The 18,370-nt window shown below is 48.9% G+C and overlaps 2 protein-coding genes across 5 annotated transcripts in view; both read left to right on the top strand.

Moving 5' to 3' along the window:
• IFT88 (intraflagellar transport 88) overlaps positions 1-6,160 on the top strand; it is a 61,265-nt gene extending 55,105 nt beyond the window's left edge. For all 4 annotated transcript variants that reach the window (XM_027557611.1, XM_027557610.1, XM_027557609.1 and 1 more), the window contains 3 exons: positions 2,247-2,313; positions 5,523-5,633; positions 5,852-6,160. In XM_027557611.1, coding sequence (XP_027413412.1) covers positions 2,247-2,313; positions 5,523-5,633; positions 5,852-5,973 — 300 coding nt within the window. In that variant the 3' untranslated portion in view covers positions 5,974-6,160. The remainder of the gene's footprint in view (positions 1-2,246; positions 2,314-5,522; positions 5,634-5,851) is intronic.
• A 4,402-nt stretch (positions 6,161-10,562) lies between these two features.
• Positions 10,563-18,370, top strand: part of IL17D (interleukin 17D) — a 30,525-nt gene continuing 22,717 nt past the window's right edge. Inside the window, exons 1-2 of the mRNA XM_027557618.1 lie at positions 10,563-10,663; positions 11,118-11,413. Of these exons, the coding sequence (XP_027413419.1) occupies positions 10,649-10,663; positions 11,118-11,413 (311 nt within the window). The 5' untranslated portion in view covers positions 10,563-10,648. The remainder of the gene's footprint in view (positions 10,664-11,117; positions 11,414-18,370) is intronic.

The raw sequence follows: 18,370 nt of genomic DNA, 5'->3' as shown, positions 1-18,370 counted from the left end.
TACAAAAGTGAGATTTTTACGAAATACTGCTTATACCCTGCATTTTCCCCCTACTTAGCAGAACAACCTGGGGAGCTTACAGTGTCCCTGAAGGCAGACCCCTGTCATTTTTTGTGGCTGTTCTGTCACATAGCTGTTTCCTTCACATGTCAGTCCTGTATCCGTACCTCACTCCTCCAGATCAGTCCAGATTCCCAGGAACTTGATGAGGTGTCGAAACTCTGAGAAGATGGCAGCGTCTCTCCTCCTGGCATCAGCACAGACCACCTGCTGAGAAAGAAATGAGACAGGCTTCTCAGTCACTGAAATGTGCCTGTGTCCCTGGGCCTGCGTCTGTACCCGCCCTGTTCGCTGTGGGGCTGGGCCCCTCAGTAAGCCGTTACTGTTGTACCTGCTCCATTACTCTTCTTCCAGGAGGTTCCCCCAGTCTGGACCTGTCCCTCCTGCCCGCAGGTGTCCCTCTTCTTTCCCTACTGGGAGGAAGATTATATGGACATTTGTCTTTATGAGTTTAATTATTTTATCATTGTCTAAGTCTTTTAAATATGCTGGTAATTATTCACCTATGGGCTTCTTAGGTGGCACTGCTGCTGCTGCTAAGTCGCTTCAGTCGTGTCCGACTCTGTGTGACCCCAGAGATGGCACCACCAGGCTCCCCCGTCCCTGGGATTCTCCAGGCAAGAACACTGGAGTGTGTTGCCATTTCCTTCTCCAATGCATGAAAGTGAAAAGTGAAAGTGAAGTCGCTCAGTCGTGTCCGACTCCTAGTGACCCCATGGACTGCAGCCCACCAGGCTCCTCGGTCCATGGGAGTTTCCAGGCAAGAGTACTGGAGTGGGGTGCCATTGCCTTCTCCGCAGGTGGCACTAGTGGTAAAGAATTCTCCTGCCAATGCAGGAGACACAGGAGATGCAGGTTGGATCCCTGAGTCGGGAAGATCCCCTGGAGGAGCAAACAGCAGCCCACTCCAGTGTTCTTGCCTGGAGAATCCCATGGACAGAGGAGCTTGGTGGGCTATGGTCCATGGGATCGCAAGGGTTGGACGTGACTGAACATCTAAGCACAGATGAAAACCAAGTTTCTACAATCAGAGTATAGATATAAATATTTTTATTTTGTTACATCATCTTTGGGTTTTATTTTGTCTGTGGAGGCAAAGGGAGAGATGGGGTTCCCAGCGAGGTTTCTTTTTAAAAGAAAATAATTTGAACACGTTTACCGATATTTAGAAGACTGGAGTTTTAGGAGTGTTTCATTGTACAGACTTGAGTCTTGGATCATGGAGAAAAAGTGTTTTCTTCTTCCTAGCAGACTACATTATCAATAACCCCATCCATGACCTGATAATTTATAAATAAATTGGAGAGTTGTCAGGTTTGAGGGTGTAAATAATGTGCCCTTTGAGTTATTTATGGAATTATGTTCATAGTATTAAAGATCTAAATAAGATATCAACCTTTGTTGAGAAATTTTAATTCAGTTGTAAATAGTTGTCCAACACTGTCTGTTTCTATTCACTGAATACTGTTTTCTCTCAACAAACCTTTATACGTACAAGAAACTGACAGTATTGGAGGCAGGTTCAGTATTAATTCAAAGATTCTAACTTGAACAAAACACAGAATAACCATAAGATTCAGAAAGAAACCTAAGAATGTCACAGTTTGGAGATAATTCTTATGACTTATGGGTGCTTTATATCTAGGAAAGTAGACTGTTGGGCAGACCTTAGGTGTTTGTGAGATTTAATAGTGCGTTTACTGTGGAAGGTGAATTCCAAAGCTCTGCTGTCCTTTCCCCCCTGAAACAGTTCTGGTCCAGTGTTGTCACATGGGCTAAAGCAGAAACAACACTCTCTCAAGTCCCCTTCTCCCTCCACCTTTTTAGCTGCTGTGTTTAAGATCTGAGCTTTCACATCTGGAAAGTACTTGGTTTTTAAGTTACTTGCAGAAGCATGGGTGACCCTGCCCTGTTAAGCCCGAGTGCCATCCGTGTGTGTAGTGGGACTGGGGTCTCCAGGTTTCCCACCTCATTTCCAGGACAGCTGGGCCTTCCTCCTGTGGGACCAGCTCCAGGGCAGGTCACGTGAACCCAGCTTGGGAGGCAGGACCAGTCAGGCCTGGGGGCTGCGTTTTAACAATAAATCAACGCTTGGCTATGGTGGTCCCTGCAGGATATTCTTATTTTCGCTGAAACAGGACTTGTGTCCAGCGTGTCCTTGTTAACATGTGGTCTTCTTGCTCTAGCGCATCAAATCTGGCCGGGACAGCAGCGGGTGTCCCCGCGGCCGGAGAGACGGGAGTGCGGGCAGTGGTGAGTGTCCATGACCCTGGAGAGGCCGGGGTGGGCAGATCCTAGTGCACTGGCTTCTGCAAGCCCCTTGAAACAATCCAGAAACGTCCTATTTGTTTTTTTATATACAGCAAACCTCACTTACTTTCACTTTTAGTCACTTACCTCACTTACTTTAAGTTACTTTTCTAAGCATCAGCCTGCTATATTATGAACAGGTGTTTGCAGGTGTTAGTTGTTAAGTAACCAGCCCTGTTTCTGCTGATTGATGAGTAAATGGTCATGTTGGGTAAATCATCGCAAGTGTCCATACCAGTGAGGTTTGCTGTGTCACAGTGTTCAGATGGATGTTGTAAGGGGGTTTCACAGGATGCTGATGGACCTCTGCATGTCAGTGCAGAAGTGGTGCCAGCCTGGGCACTGGGCAGCATGCCTCTGGACCAGCCACGCAAACCCTGCTGCTTTGGGCTGCTCCTGAGTTCCTGCTCTGTGACATCATTACTTAATAAGAAGATTTGTTATGTTTTCCTCCCCCTTTTCCCCGTCAACAGAATCCACCTTCTTTCTCTATTTCAGGGGATAGTAGAAGTTATATTTAGGGGAAGTTGGGTGGTTTTAAGGAAACTAATTAGAAAACCAAGTGCTAAATTGGGATCCAAGTTGTGTCCACACTTAGCCCCGCCATGCACACAGGACTGACTTAATCCTGTTGTCTGCTTGTGGTCCAGGGGGCACGACGCAGGCAGGCCTGGCCTGCAGCTTAGGGAGGCCTTCCTTTCATTCCTTCATTACTGTTGGCTGCACACTGGGTGCCAACGACATGAGACAAGGCCCTTGCCCTCAAGGAAGTCAGGATCGACTTGGAAGGACCCACGAGCCCTGATCTACTGTGGGCACTGCCTGGCGGAGCGGGGCTGTGGCCCAGACAGCCTCTCCTTGAGGGCAGGGCTTTGCTCCCCAGGTGTATGCAGCCACTGCAGGCAGCCAGGCGCCTGGATGCCCCAAGGGGCAGCCCCACTACTCCAGGGGAACTCCAGCTATGTAACACCCCTGGGGATCACCTCAGTATCAGGTGACATCTCATTATTTCAGTGAAATGGGAATGTTTACACTGAGGATAAATTATGGCCCGGGATAGCTTCAGGTCAAGGCAGGTTTTATTCTTGACATGAAGCTGTGTTCCCCCCAGAAACCTGCTATAGCGCCGTTTGGAATTGGGCTTGTAGATGAGGAACATGGGCCTGCATGCACCAACAGTTCTCAGTGGCCGGGAAACTGTGGATCAGCCTGTGCATCCATGAGAAGATCCTAGGAAGGGCCCCAGCAGCCCTCTGCTCCCGCTCCCCTGCTCTTAGGAGGCAAACTCCCGGGCTATGAGCACATTTGAATTGGGTGTCCCTTTAAGGAATAACCCTAGGGGAGCATCAGTTCTTTACTGAAGTTCAGGATCCTACGCTTCCCTCTAGAAGTCCTCGGTTCAGAGTAAGCAATCGGTTCCTCCCAAACCCACCACCAAACTGCCTTCCCAGGTCATCATGGGCTTGTGCAGTGTGGCTGAGGCCCCTAGAAGGCCTCACGTTTAAAGTCCACTTTGGAAGCTCCGGCCCCCCTAGCCAGGTGTCCTGAGAGCTGCTGAAGCTGAGCCAGAGCCCAGAGGGCAGTGTCCAGCCTCAGAGAGTGTCCCCAGGCCCTGGGATTCTGCCTTAGGCTGAGAAGGGCCACAGCTGTACGGAGAGGGGCCTCCTGGGGGCCTCCCCGCTGCTGCTGCTGCTATTTCTTAGCAAATTTTCCCTTCTCTCATCCAGCTCATGTCAGCCCAACACAAACAGGCAGTCCTGGTGCACAAACAGCTTCTGGGAGCTGAAGCTGGGCTTCCCGATGGGCCAGGTGTCAAGGCCTGGCCCTGGGGTGGCACCCGGCTCTCTTGCTTCTCTCTCCCAACACTTGCCTTTTTGTTCCTGGTTTTCTGTCATCGTTGATGGCCCTACCTCCTCCCCAGGCCCCCACACTATCCTGGAGCCTGCCTGTCAGCGCCTCTGCCTCCAGTTCTCTCAAGCCCGGGGCCAGGCTCTCCCTGGCTTTGGGGTCTGAGTCTACCAGGCTGTGGCACCACTTGGATTCCTCCCCACTTCACCTCCTGGGCCCCTCCTACAGCACCATGGGGCCCCCATGGACATGGCCCACCTTAAGCAGCGTCCCCTACCCTCACTTGCTCACTGAGAAACAGCACAGCCTGCGTGTTAAAGGGTGCCCAGTCCTACCACTTCCACTTCTGTCCCGGGAGACCCAGTGATGCGTGTTCACGTCTCAGTGTGGACATCTCTGGCGCTTCTGTCTGGGTGAGAATCACAGTTCACAAAGGGGAAAGGGGTTTCTTCATGAGTCCAGTTGAGGCCAGACCTGAGCTGGTTTAAGTGTAGTGTGTTGAAATAAATGCCATGCCTACAACTGGACTTGTAAAGTGTTGCCTAGGAGAGAGGACCATAGGGAACATATAATCAGAATTATTAGTTTGTACAAAATTACTCTTTTTGAAATGTTTGAGGGCCTTTTAAAATGGTTCTTTTTTGTGCATCAGACTGGTCTCATTGTAGCCTTATTTCTCAATAATTTGTTTTATAAACCTCAGTGCCCTTCCTCACGAGGGGTCCTCAGGTTTTATTGTGTATCAGAGTCACTGGGAAGGCTGGTTAAAACAGATCCAACCCCAGCCTCTCTGAGCTGGCCAGTGATGGGCCTGGGACTTTGTGTTTCTGACCCAGTCCCAGCTGTGGTGGTCCCAGGGCCACACCCGGAAAACCGCTGCTGTGTTTTACAGGAACGACCTTGTGTGGGTGAGAGGTCACTGCTGCCACTTTTCAGACCCATGGCCACCCAGTGAGAGTCTGTGGCCTCCTAGCCCACTGAGGCTGTGAGGCTGCGGTGGCTCCCAGGCTGCACACAGGTGGTGGCCCAGCCCCTCCCCCCAAACTGGGAGACCTTCGCCAGTGTTTGCAGCATCCGGTAGGATGTGAGCCATGTAAAGACTACTCAAGTGATGCTCTGACTATAGTAGAGGTTCCCACCAAGGAATTTCTTAAAAATTTCAGAAGACAAGAATTACATCCCTTGGAAACTGGGTGTCAGATGAAACAACCAGCCTGTTTTTTGGCAGATAACTCTACTGTAAGATTCATAATGCAGTGTGGTGTTCCCCCGGCATGTTCAACACCTGTTGTTTCCGTTTCCAGACAGTGGCCAGAACTGTAGCGCTGGCAGCAAAGGCGAGCGACTGAGTGCCCAGCTTCGAGCACTGCCTGGCACAGACGAGCCTTATGAGAGCAGCAGCAACAAGGAGCCAGGTGAGTGCCCCTGGCCCGTGGGTCTGCCGGGATGGCGGAGGGGCAGACACATCCTCCTGGGGGTCAGTAGGAATTTCTGCAACACAGACAAAGCTTCTCGTAACTTGGGAGGCATTCCTGCTCACTTTGGGTTGCTTACTGTTGACAGTGAGTCTAACCGGTTCTACATTTGCTGTTTTTCCTGTTCCTCTAATGTCACCATCTGCTCTGAAACCCAGACGCCTTCTATGTGGATCCGCTTGGCCCTCAAATAGAAAGACCCAAAACTGCAGCCAAAAAGAGAATGGAAGAGGATGATTTTGCTGATGAAGAGTTAGGAGATGATTTGCTTCCAGAATAGTATAATTTTAATGTGTTATTTATTAAAGGAAAGAAGTCACCTTACAAGATTATACTCATGTTGAACTTTGGATTAAATATCCAAACTTTAATTTTGCACACTGTCCAAACTTTTAATAAGTGTATTCTGTTCTATGAGTTATGGGTTTAGGTTTTGTTTTTAATGGAATAAAAACGTGAAAATAACACTTAGGCCAGCGACTGACTTACCCTTTTGAACACACTGATCCACAGTAGGAAGTAAATCTTCTTCCCTAGTGGTTCAGTGGTAGAGAATCTGCCTGCAAGGCAGGAGACTCAGGTCCAATCCCTGGATCAGGAAGATCCTCTGGAGATGGAACTAGCAACCCACTCCAGTATTCTTGCCTGGAGAATCCATGGACAGAGGAAGGGGTCACAAAGAGTCGGACACAACTGAGTGACTAAACAACAGTAACAATGAAATTTGGACAAGAAGTAAATCTTGCAGCACTACCTGGCACCCACACCCACGTAAGTATCCTAATTACTGAGGTATGTGCTGCTCTTTTCTGTAATTTCTTAGACAGTATTAGTGAAAGCACGGTATTGACTTAACGGTTTGTGGCTTGAAAAATACTGTGCTCAGATATACCCTTGATGAGTTGTTGTTCAAGCAAACTTGCTTGGTGTTTGGGGACTGAGTCTGGAAGTTTTGCCTGGTGGGGGCTCCAGCACTAGTGAAGCAGTTGTGTCTTGAAGGCAGGAAGGTGTAGTGACAGGAAATACCAGATCTTAAGCCTCTCAATCTTTTCTGTAATCGCCTCCTCCTGCAGCCTCATAGCACCAACCACCTGAGCAATGGCAGCCTCAAGGGGCCTTCCCCAGCAGGACTCTGGGTGCGGGGTCAAGGCCAGGACTGCCTGCGTCCTCCGCAGTGCACCTGACTGGTTGGCCGTGTCCTGTGGACTTGCACTGGTGGGCAGTCAGGAGAAGTGGCTTGTCTGTGACACCTCATGAGAGGAGGGCCCATCTGTCTCATTTTGTTTCTGCCGTGTGCACATTTCTGTTAGGTGCAGGAGAGAAACACCTAATTAGAGCACGTTCCCTGCTCCCTAAAAAGGTCGTGACCCAATGGGGCAGGTGTTCAGCAAATACATGAGATGTCTGGTGTGTGGGAGAATCTGAGGACACTGTCATGACCAAGACAACACCACCCAGTCCTCAAAGAGCTTAAATTCTGGCCGGGGAGACAGATAGTGAATGTAGTTTTAGTGGGCTCTAGGGCAGTTGCTCTTCAGTCACTCAGTCATGTCTGACTCTGTGACCCCATGGACTGCAGCATGCCAGGCTTCCCTGTCCATCACCAACTCCTGAAGCTTACTCAAACTCATGTCCATTGAGTCTGTGATGCCATCCAACCATCTTATCCTCTGCCACCCCCTGCCCTCAATCTTTGTCAGCATCAGGGTCTTTTCCAATAAGTCAGTTCTTCGCATCAGGTGGCCAAAATACTGGAGTTTCAGCTTCAGCATCAGTCCTTCCAATGACTGTTTAGGACTGATCTCCTTCAGGATTGACTGGTTGGATCTCCTTGCAGTCCAAGGGACTCTCAAGAGTCTTCTCCAATACCACACTTCAAAAGCATCTGTTCTTCAGCACTCAGCCTTCTTTATGGTCCAGCTCTCATATCCACGCGTGACTACTGGGAACACCACAGCTCTGATGAGGGCAGTCAGAAGATGAAATGAAGGCGCATCAGGAGAGTGTTGATGGTGGAGGAGATGATCTGGGAACCCCTCTGGGAGAGGCGTTTGTATCAGTACCAGGTGATGATTCAAGGGCAGCAGTGCCCTGGGCAGGAGGAGCAGGTGCTAACCCACAAGCAGGAGGATCTGGGGGTGTTGGGGGCAGAGAGCTAGAGTGTCTGGGGCTAGATGTGGTGGGTGCAGTGTGCTCGGGAGCGGGCAAGGAGCCGCTGTCCACCAGGGAGGCAGGAGTAGGTCTTTTCTAGCAACAGCAGAGAGGAAGGTGAGTGATGTGACTTGATTTATCTTCTAGAAAGTGACCCCACTGGTGTCATGGGGATGGGGGAGGGGACCACTCGCAGAGGCCTGGGTGAGAGGTCACTGGGCTGGCCTTGTTCTGGGAGTGAGAGCTGTTGGGATTGGTCCAATTCAGCCCATGTTTAGGAAGTGGAGCGTGCCCGTGCAGGAGACTTGGGTTCAATCCCTGGGTTAGAAGGATCCTCTGGAGAAGGAACTGGCAACCCACTCGTGTTCTTCCCTGGAGAATCCATGGACAGAGGAAGGGGTCGCAAAGAATTGGACACAACTGAGCGCCTAAACACCACCACGTACTTAATGAAATAAACATGTTGACAGTTCAGTGCAGCCCTGACAAGTGAGAGAAAGGCACACCCAAGTCCTGATGAGGGAAGCCCAGAAGGGAGGCTGATGGCCACTTGCTGCTGAGGAGCTGAGCGGCTGCTGGTGTTGCCTTTTATGGAGGTGGGCGTTCCAGGGGGAAGGCCGTTGGTCACCCCAGGCCAGGGCTGCTGCTCTAATTCCTGGGGGAGAACAGCAGAAATTTGTGGGTGTTAGGTCATGGGAGGGCTGGAAGCAGCACGAGTAAGAAGTGTGTAGAGCCCGGGGCATGGAGGTGAAGGGGAGCAAAGATCCGAGGCCAGACATGGAAGCAAGTTATCTTGGGAAAAGAGACCGTGAGTCGGGAAGTGTGATGCACAGGGGTGTGGGTGGAGGCCTCAGGTATGTGGCGTAAACAGCTGTGTGTGGTCAGCCAGCTGTGTGAACTGAACAGAGTAGCTAAAAAGGATCAAGGGACTGGGGTAACTGTTGAACGGTGCGGGGAGGACACCAGGACTTGTTGGGGTGGGAAGGAATGGTGAAGAGGCAAGGTCAGAGGTCAGAGAATTGCAGAAGATGAGGGAAGAAAGTGCTAGTGCCTGAGGTGAGTCACAGGCTGCACTGGGAACCGGTATCCACAATGATCATACCTGGAGGTGGGGGGTGGGGTGTGTGTGCAAGGGGCGAGGCGGGGGAGAGGGATGGGCCTCCACACGCTCCAGTACCTGAGACCTGATGGGGAACGGTGGGTGGAGCCGGGGTAGCTACTTGGAGGCCAGTTTTGAAAGACTCCTCAGGTGTCCAAGGTGGGGAGTGAAGAGCAGGGGTGGGACATCCAGGTGCTGACAGAGGACACGGCAGAGGAAGAGGCGCTGACCTTCACAGGAGGGAAGGAGTTCTGGTCTGCCCTGACCCAGAAGGTGAGTGGAAACAGCTGCCCCCACAGTGGCTCTGGGTGCCTAGATGGAGGGCTGGGCTTTTGAGAACTTCCTTCCCTTTTTCTCACTTGTCTTAAGGTGGGATTTGAACTGTTAACATGTTTATTTCATAAGTATGTTCACTTCATAAGTATGTTCTGATCTGAGGGTACTGACTACTGGATTTTGCATCTGTTAGAATTTCTCAACTTTGTTTAGTATCAAAAAGACTAATTGTATGTTCTATCAAGTGGGCGAGCATGTTCAGTGTTTATGACCTTTCACAAAATGAAAACTGTTGGAAAATAAATATTTTCGTTTCCAAGTAACAAGGGAGGAGAGAGAAGTTGCCGAGTTATCAGACAGTGGAAGGTATTTCGTTGAATAATGCAGAGGGAACAGTCTGGTCTGTACCGCCTTACCTTTCAAAGTATTCCCACACCTTTACCAAATTGGGGGGGGGGGGGAAACAACCCACAAACAATATGCTTGTGCATTGCTATGTTTATTCCCATTTTACCGTAAAGGAAACAACACAATTTATCTACTAGTCAAAAAAGTAACCTCAAAAGGAACGTTTACTCACCAAGCTGTTAATTGCTTAAATTGGCAATTTCTGTGGGCTTTTTAGCAGTAGATAGGGCGATTCCTCTTCAGTTATAGGGTATTCAAGGCATACAAAAGTGTTGTTTTTCTACACAGCATAACTGAAATGTGTTTTCACCAATGATTTACAAGGCAAATACCAAAGCTAGAAACCGTTCAAGGAACCATAAATCGTGTATTTTCTGTACCTTCGGAAACCTTTCAGCTCTTATCATTCTTTTGTTTTTATTGGCGAAGTATAACTGCTGTGAAATGACCGTATTCACCAGGCCGCCACCTAAAAGCATTAAGGTAGATTTATATAACGAGCGAGCGCGTTTGGTTGTTCTTGAAGTAGAATCCCTCCAGGTAAGTATATTGTCTTTATTTACAAAGAATCGGTCTTATTTCACACCACTGCTCGTGCGTAGAGTCCCGGCTTCAGGAGCAGGCGTCCAGACACCCAAAGGTGCGCCCAAAGGTGCCGGTTTCCAGCCACAAAAGGGCAGTCTGGGTCGGGTGTTTGGTGCTCGGTTTTCTGAGCTGCTGGGGGGCGGGGGTGGGTGCAGAGAAGGGCCGTTTCCTGGGCGTTTGGGGGAAGGACAAACGGCCGCTTCCCCACCCGGTTCGGAACACTAAGTCTCCAGTCCCTCAGGAAGGCGTGGTGAGACAGGCTGCCTCCAGGCCCGCGCGCTCCTCTCCAGGTGCCCGTCGTCCCGGGGCTCTTCCCGCGCGGCCGGACCCTCTGACTTCCCTTCCAGCCGAGGCGCCTCCTTCCGCTCGCGCCGCGCCGCGCGGCTCCGCTCGGACGTGTCCGCGCCTCCGCGACCACCGGAGCCACTTCGCGGCAATGCTGGGGCCGCCGGTGAGTGCGCGGCGCGAGCGCTCGACTCAGTCCCGGGCCCGGGCGGCTCGTGGGGTCCGCGCGCCTCGGACACGCGGGGGCCGCCGAGGGGCCCGGGCGCCGTCACAGGCACTCGCAGCCCGCGGCGCAGCAGCCCGGCCGGCACACGCACACGCGCACCGCACACCCGCGCTCCGCGCGGACCCCGGCTCGGGGCGGCGGCGGCGAGGGGCGCGTGGGCCGGCGCGGGGCAGGGCCGCGGGGTCCCCGAGGACGGCGCACGGGTGGGGAGGGCGCGCGGGGCCCGGCGTGGTCCGCACCCATCCTCCGGGCGGGGGCGCGGGGCCCAGGGGTGGGGCGCGGGACGGGGCCCCAGAGGCGGAGGGCGCGGGGCGGGGACCCGGGATGGGGGGCGCGGGAGACCGGGGGTGCGGGCCCCTCCTGCGCGCGGCGCTGAGCGCGGCCTGTCCCGCAGGTCTGGGCGTTGGTGGCCGGTGTCCTGCTGGCGCTGTCGCCGGGCCGGGCGGGGGGCGCCCCGAAGGCGGGCCGGCGGCCAGCACGGGCGCGGGGCTGCGCGGACCGGCCCGAGGAGCTCCTGGAGCAGCTGTACGGGCGACTGGCGGCCGGCGTGCTCGGCGCCTTCCACCACACGCTGCAGCTGGGCCCGCGCGAGCAGGCGCGCAACGCCAGCTGCCCGGCCGGGGGCAGGCCCGCCGACCGCCGCTTCCGGCCGCCCACCAACCTGCGCAGCGTGTCGCCCTGGGCCTACAGGTGAGAGGGGCGCCGGGAGGGCGGGGGGTGCCAGGGGCCCGGACTCGGAGCAGGCCTTCCCGCAGAGGCCCTGCACCTTCCTCTGAGGGGACCGCGTCCTCCGGGGAATTCGTAGTTCTGCCAGACGCCCCAGGGTTTCTTGAGCACCTGCTCTTTGCCAGGTACGTGGTTAAGTGGAATCCACGGGGGACCGAGCCGGGTGGGCTTTTGTTACAGGGCTTTGTACCGTCGGCCCGTGCGGGTCTTGCAGATGTTTTCCGGGTGCCTGTGCCCGTCCAGGGACAGCTGGACATTGGATCTCAGTAACGCATCTTCCGAGTCTTCTAGCCGTGGCCGACGGTAGGGGCGGTGGGGGTCACCAGAGAGTAACTGAGGTGGGAGGAAAGGAGCTGAGCATGCCGTGGTTGGCGGGGTGAGGATGCGCGCGGCGCCGGGCACTTTGGAGGTTGGAAATCTTTCCATAGTTTCTCAAGAGGTCGGTCATCTCGGAGGAAAGGAGCAGCGTGCATACAGGGCCATTGTGGCTGCAGTGTCAGCACACGTGTGACTGTCCCCTTCTTTCCCCGCCATCCCCGTGCCAAGGCCCTCATAGACTGCACAAGGCGGGGGAGCCTTCACTCCGAAGCCTCGAGAAAGGGAAGGGGTGACCCGGAGGAAAGGAGGAGAGTGAGGGACCCAGGCCTGTATATATATGTGCTTGTGCGGGTGTGCATGTGTGTGGTGGGAGCACAGGCCTAGGTTTGACTTTAGCAGGGTTGCAAAGTTGATATTTATCCTTGAGGGTGTTTTTCATTCAAGGAAGCTGTCCTTGAGCAGGGTAAACTGGAAGAGAACATGGATACTCGAACTGGGGCGTAGAGGAGGTGAGGGCAGGACCAGTTGGAACAGCCTTGCTTCAGGAAGTGAAACTGACCAGGCTGAGTGGAGGATGGCTATTGCCGGAGGTAGGGGCTCAGGACAGACATCCACGCTGGGGTTTGTGTGCAGGGAACCCATAAAGAACCCCAGGCTGCTTCCCTGGTCTCAGCCCCACCTTCCCGCCTCCCCTTGCTCCCTGCTTCTGCTCGTTCTGATACTCTTAGGACTCATCCTGGCGTTGGTCTCTGCCTTCCCTCCTCCTCCCACCACGCCCAGGGCCCGAGGGTGGGTTCTTGTCCGGCCCCCCTTCATGTAGCCTCCTGTACACCCTTTGTGTGCCAAGTGTCATCGTGGACAACACACTCCTCTCTGCAGGCGGGTAGCTGCTTCTCAGGCCAGGTGAGGCCCGGTGACCATGGGACCATGAGGGGCGTGTTTGCCACGCATCTGTCTTGCAGTGTCTTCTAGCAGCAGCACGAGGAACAGCTTGTTTGCGAAGACATGAGTTTTCAGAGCTGGGCCTGCTGGTTCTCATCCCTGAGACTGGGGGTTGGGGGCATGAGGGTGTGTGTGTGGAGACCTAGCCCCTGTCTCCCCAGGGGAATCCCCGGCCAGAGAGGGAGGCCTCGGAGGAGAGAGATGATTGTTGAGAACAGCAGCCAGTGTCCTGGGTGCTGCCAAGGAGCAGGAGTTACACCTGTGTGGTTTTCACGGGTCTCGAGGCCGGTGAGAGTGCATCTTATGAGGAAGTGGCAGCCGGCCCTACCTTCTGCAGGGGGTTGGCTTCTGGGCGGGGCCTGGGCTGCCGGTGGCTGGCTGCTGGGGGACCCCTCTCCGCCCCAACCTCGGATTGCCTCCCGACCTCCTGAGTTTCTGTGAAGATTAGAAAAAGTCGTGCACGTGGCAGCCAAGAACCTATTCTAAGCTGTGGATGGCGGGGTGGCTTCTTAGGTGTTCTTGCCTGGCAGGTCTTGAGCAGAATAGTGGCCTTACCTGTGTGGAGTCAGCTCAGACTCAGAGTGGTGTTTAAGGCTAGAACAAAGGGAACTGGATGAAGCCACTACTCGCCAGACCAGAAAGGCACAGAAAAGACCACTTTATGGGAATAAGGTAGGCTTTGAAATAGAAACTTGGACTATAAGGTAGCTTTCAGTGTCTTTAAGGGAGAGACAGGTCATTTGATAAATGGTGTTGGGACTGTGTAACCAGCTTGTAAAAGATGCAATTGGATCTCACCCCTGTATGAAAATGAGTTCCAGATGACTCAAAGACTTAAGTGGGAAGAATAAACCACAAAAACACATAAAGAGCGGTCAATTATATTCATACTCTTCAGTGGAGAAGGCCTGTTTAGTAGTTTCCAGTCCTCTAATGGGCTTCCCTGGTTGCTAGGTGATGGTGAATCTGCCAGCCAGTACCGGAGACCTGGCTTCCATCCTTGGGTCGGCAAGATCCCCTGAAGGAGGGAATGGCAACCCTGTCCAGATTCTTGGCTGGAGAATCCCATGAACAGAGGAGCTTGTTGGGCTGCATGGAGTGGCAAAGAGTTGGACACGACTGAGCAACAAAGGACATTATACAAGAGACCCCCAAAGTCACAAAAGAGGAGATCGATACATTTAATTGCATAATTATCTGCCATTTCTTCTTGGCAAAATTGAAAAAAAAATACAGCGGCAAACTGGAAGAAAATATGGTACAAAATCCATGTGACAAAGAGCTTGTTTTATAAAGAGTGCTTACAAACCAAGAAAAAGATGTGATGAAAGGATGACAGAGGCCGTGGACTGTCCTGGACAGACCTTGCCTTCAGGTGTAGTGTTGTGCCGAGAGACCGTTCCTCGTGGGGCATTCATCAGGCGGGGCTGCAGGTGTGTGAGGGGAAAGGGTCTCCCAACCCAGTGTCGGTGTGACTGGTCCAGCTTCCATGGAAGAGAGTTGGAGAGTAACTATGACAGTTTCAAATCCCTACCTTGTCCTTCGGTGATTTCCTCTCCCCATTGGCAACCAGCCACTAGTTTGCTCTTTGTATCTGTTTTGTTTTATTGCTTCTTTTCTGTTTTTTAAGATGTCACATACAAAAGGGTAACAGTGTTTGTCTTTTTCTGAATATTACCCTCCAGATCTGTCCACAGTTCTGCAAGTGGCAAAATTTCATTCTTTTTCTGTGGCTAATATTCCCTTATATATATTTACCATGTCTTTATCCATTTGCTTGTTGATGGACACCTGGGTTGCTTCCATGTCTTGGCTATTGTAAACAATGTTTTATGAATTTTTGGGTACATGTATCGTTTTTCATTTTTTCTAGATTTATATCCAGGAGTGGAATTGCTGGATCATATGGTATAACAGTTCTAGTTTTTAAAAAATTATTTATTTACTTTTGGTTGTGCTGGGCCTCCGTTGCTGTGCAGGCTTTTTTCTGTAGTTGTAGCGAACAGGGGCTACTCTCCAGTTTCAGTTTGCACTGAAACACAGGTTTCTCATTGTGGTGACTTCTCTTGTTGCAGAGTACAGGCTCCAGGGCACGTCGGCTTCAGTGATTGCGGCCCCCCAGGCTCTAGAACATAGGCTCAGTTGCTGTGGTGCATGAGCTTAGTGGTTGCGAGGCATGTGGGACCTTCCTGGACCAGGGATCAAACTGGTGTCTCTTGTTAGACACCAGTTTACCACCATTGTTTACCACTGAGCTAACAGTGAAGCCCTATTGTTGGTTTTTTGAGGAATGTGCACAATTTTCCATAGAGGATGCACCAATTACACTCCCACCCACAGTGCACAAGGGTTCCTTTTTCTCCACATCCTCACCACCATTTGATTTTTGTGATCTTTTTGATGATAGCCATTCTGACAGGTATGAGGTGATAGCTCTTTGTGGTTTTGATTTGCATTTCCCTGATTAGAAGTGTTGAGCATCTTTTCATGTGCTTATTGGTCATCTATATATCTTCTTTGGAAAAATGGGTATTCAAGTCTTCTGCCCTTTTTTAATTTCTTTTTTTATATTGAGTTGTATGAGTTGTTTGTATGTTTTTGATAGTAATTCTTTATTGGTTTTAACAGTTGCAGGTATCTTCTCCCATTCAGTAGATTGACTTTTCACTTTGTTATTAGTTTTCTTTGCTGTGCAAAAGCTTGTAAATTTATTTATTTTTGCTTTCATTTCCTTTGTCTTAAGAAAAGAATTGAAAAAATATCACTATGATTTATGTCAGTGTTCTGCCTGACCTTTTGTTGTGAATGTATAGAAATGCAACAGATTTCTCTATATTAATTTTGTTGTCTACAAATTTACTGAATTCATTTATGAGCTGTAGCAGTTTTCTGGTGGCATCTTTAGGATTTTCTATGTGTAGTATCATGTCATCTGCAAACAGTGACAGTTTTACTTCCTTTCCAATTTGGATCCCTTTTATTTTTTTTTCTTCTGATTGCTGTGGCTAGGACTTCCAATAGTATGTTGAATAAAAGTAGTGAGAGTGGGCATTCTTGTTTTCTTTCTTTCTGTCTTGAATTTTACTTTTCCACATTTTTTAGAAAATCAACTCTCTGTTTTAGAGGTGAGAGTTCTATTTTTTTTTATTTTTTAATTGAAGTATAGTTAATTTACAATGTAGTGCTCCAGGTGTACCATAAAATGATTCACTTATATGTGTGTGTGTGTGTACACACACATACCCACTTTCCCCTGGTAACCATAAGGTTGTTTTCTACATCTGTGACTTTGTTTCTGTTTTGTAAATAAGATCATTTTACATTTTTATAGATTTCCACATATACGGGGTGTCATATATTTGTCTCTCTCTGTCTTCACTATGATAATCTCTAGGTTCATCCATGTTGCTGCAAATAGCTTTATTTCATTCTCTTTTATGGTTGAGTAATATTCCATTGTATATATGTACCACATCTTTACCCGTTCATCTGTTGATGGACATTTAGGTTTCTTTCATGTTTTAGCTATTGTAAATAGTGCTGCATTGAACATTGGGGTGCGTGTATTATTTCAAATTATGTTTTTTGACAGGATATATGCCCAGGAGTGAGATTGCAGGATCAGACGTTAGCTCTGTTTCCTGCATACTGTTTTCCATAATGGCTGCACCAACTTGCATTCCCTCCAACATCTTCTCTAGCATTTATTGTTGGTTGACTTTTTTATTGATGGCTGTTCTTAGGAGGTGTTACCTCATTGTAGTTTTGATTTGCATTTCTCTAAAAAGTAGTGATGTTGAGAGCATTTTTTAATGTGCTTTTTGCCCATCTGTGTGTCTTCTTTGGAGAAATGTCCATTTAGTTCTTCTGCTCATTTTTTGATTGGGTTGTGGGTTTTTTTTTTTTTTTTTCTTTTTTGATATTGAGCTGCCTGAACTGTTTGTGTATTTTAAAGGTAGAATCCCTGGTTGGTCGCCTCATTTGCAAATATTTTCTCCCATTCAATGGGTTGTCTTTTCATTTTGTTTATGGTTTCCTTTGTTGTGCAAAAACTTTTTAAGTTTAATTTGGTCCCATTTGTTTGTTTTTGTTTTAATGTCCACTACTCTAGGAGGTGGATTCAAAAAGATCTTGCTGCAGTTTATGTCAAAGAGTGTTCTGCCTATGTTTTTCTCTTAAGAATTTTATAGTATCCAGCCTTACATTTAGGTCTTTAATCCATTTTGAGCTTATTTTTGTGTATGAGGTTAGAGAATGTTCTGATTTCATTCTTTTATATGCAGCTGTCCAGTTTTCCCAGCACTTACTGAAGAGACTATCATTTTATCATTGTTTATTCTTGCTTCCTTGTTGTAGATTAATTGATCATAAGTATGTGGGTTTATTTCTGGGCTTTCTATCCTGTCTGAGCTAATATGTCTTTTTTTTTTTGCCAGCACCATACTGTTTTGACTACTGTAGCTTTGTAGTATAGTCTGAAGTCAGGGGGTATGATTCTTCCAGCTCCATTTTTCTCAGTATATGTGGAGGTATGTTCCCTCTATACCCAGGACTGGAGAGTTTCGTTTTTTTTTTTTAAACCATAAATGGATTTTGAATTTTATCCAGAGCTTTTTCCTGCATCTATTGAAATGATCATATGATTTTTATTCTTCAGTTGGTCAGTGTGGTGTATCACACTGATTGATTTATTGATACTGAAAAAATCCTTGCATCCCTGGGATAATCCTACTTGATCATGGTGTGTGGTCCTTTTTAGTGTATTATTGGAATCAGTGTGGTAATATTTTGTTGAGGATTTTTGCATGTGTTCATCAAGTGATGTTGACCTGTAATTTTCTTTTTTGTATGATATCCTTGTCTAGTTGTGGTATCAAGGTGATTCTGGCCTTGTAGAATGAATTCAGATACATTCTTCCCTCAGTTTTTTTTTTTTTAAATAGTCTTCAGAATGATCAACTGTTCTCTAAATGTTGCTGGAATTCACCCATGAAGCCATGTGGTTCTGCACTTTTGTTTGTTGGGTGTTTTTTAAAGTTATTGATTCAATTTGATTACTGGTCTGTTCATATTTTCTGTTTCTTCCTTGTTAAGTCTTGGGAGATTGTACATTTCTGGGAATTTGTCCTTTTCTTCTAGTTTTGCTATTTTATTGATATAGAGTTGTTTGTAATAGTCTTTTATGATCCTTTGTATTTCTGTGGTATCAACTGTAACTTTTCCTTTTTCATTTTTGGTTTTAACCAAAATTTCTTTTGATGACTCTGGATAAAGACTTATCAACTTTATCTTTTCAAAGAGCCAACTCTTAATTTTATTGATCTTTTTATTTTCCTATTTTTTTTTTTTTGTCTCAGTGTCATTTATTTCTGCTCTGATTTTATCTTTCCTTCTACTAACTTTGGGTTTTGTTCTTACTTTTTCTAGTTCATTTAGGTGCAAGGTTAGGTTGTTTGAGATTTTTCTTGTTTCTTGAGTGTGTGTCACTATAAACTTACCTCCTAGAACTATTTATTTTTTTTAATTTTTAAAAAATACTTATTGAAATAGTCTTCATACTTTTTGTTCAAATGCCCTTAGGTATGTTTTTAAGTTAATATTTATGTATTTATTTTTGGCTGTGCTGGCTTTTTGTTGCTACCTGAGGGCTTTCTCCAGCTG

Source organism: Bos indicus x Bos taurus, chromosome 12 (assembly GCF_003369695.1).
Source record: "Bos indicus x Bos taurus breed Angus x Brahman F1 hybrid chromosome 12, Bos_hybrid_MaternalHap_v2.0, whole genome shotgun sequence".
NCBI classification, from domain to species: Eukaryota; Metazoa; Chordata; class Mammalia; order Artiodactyla; family Bovidae; genus Bos; species Bos indicus x Bos taurus.
The sequence above is the reverse complement of the archived record's forward strand: the minus strand, read 5'-3'. Positions and strand labels throughout refer to the sequence as shown.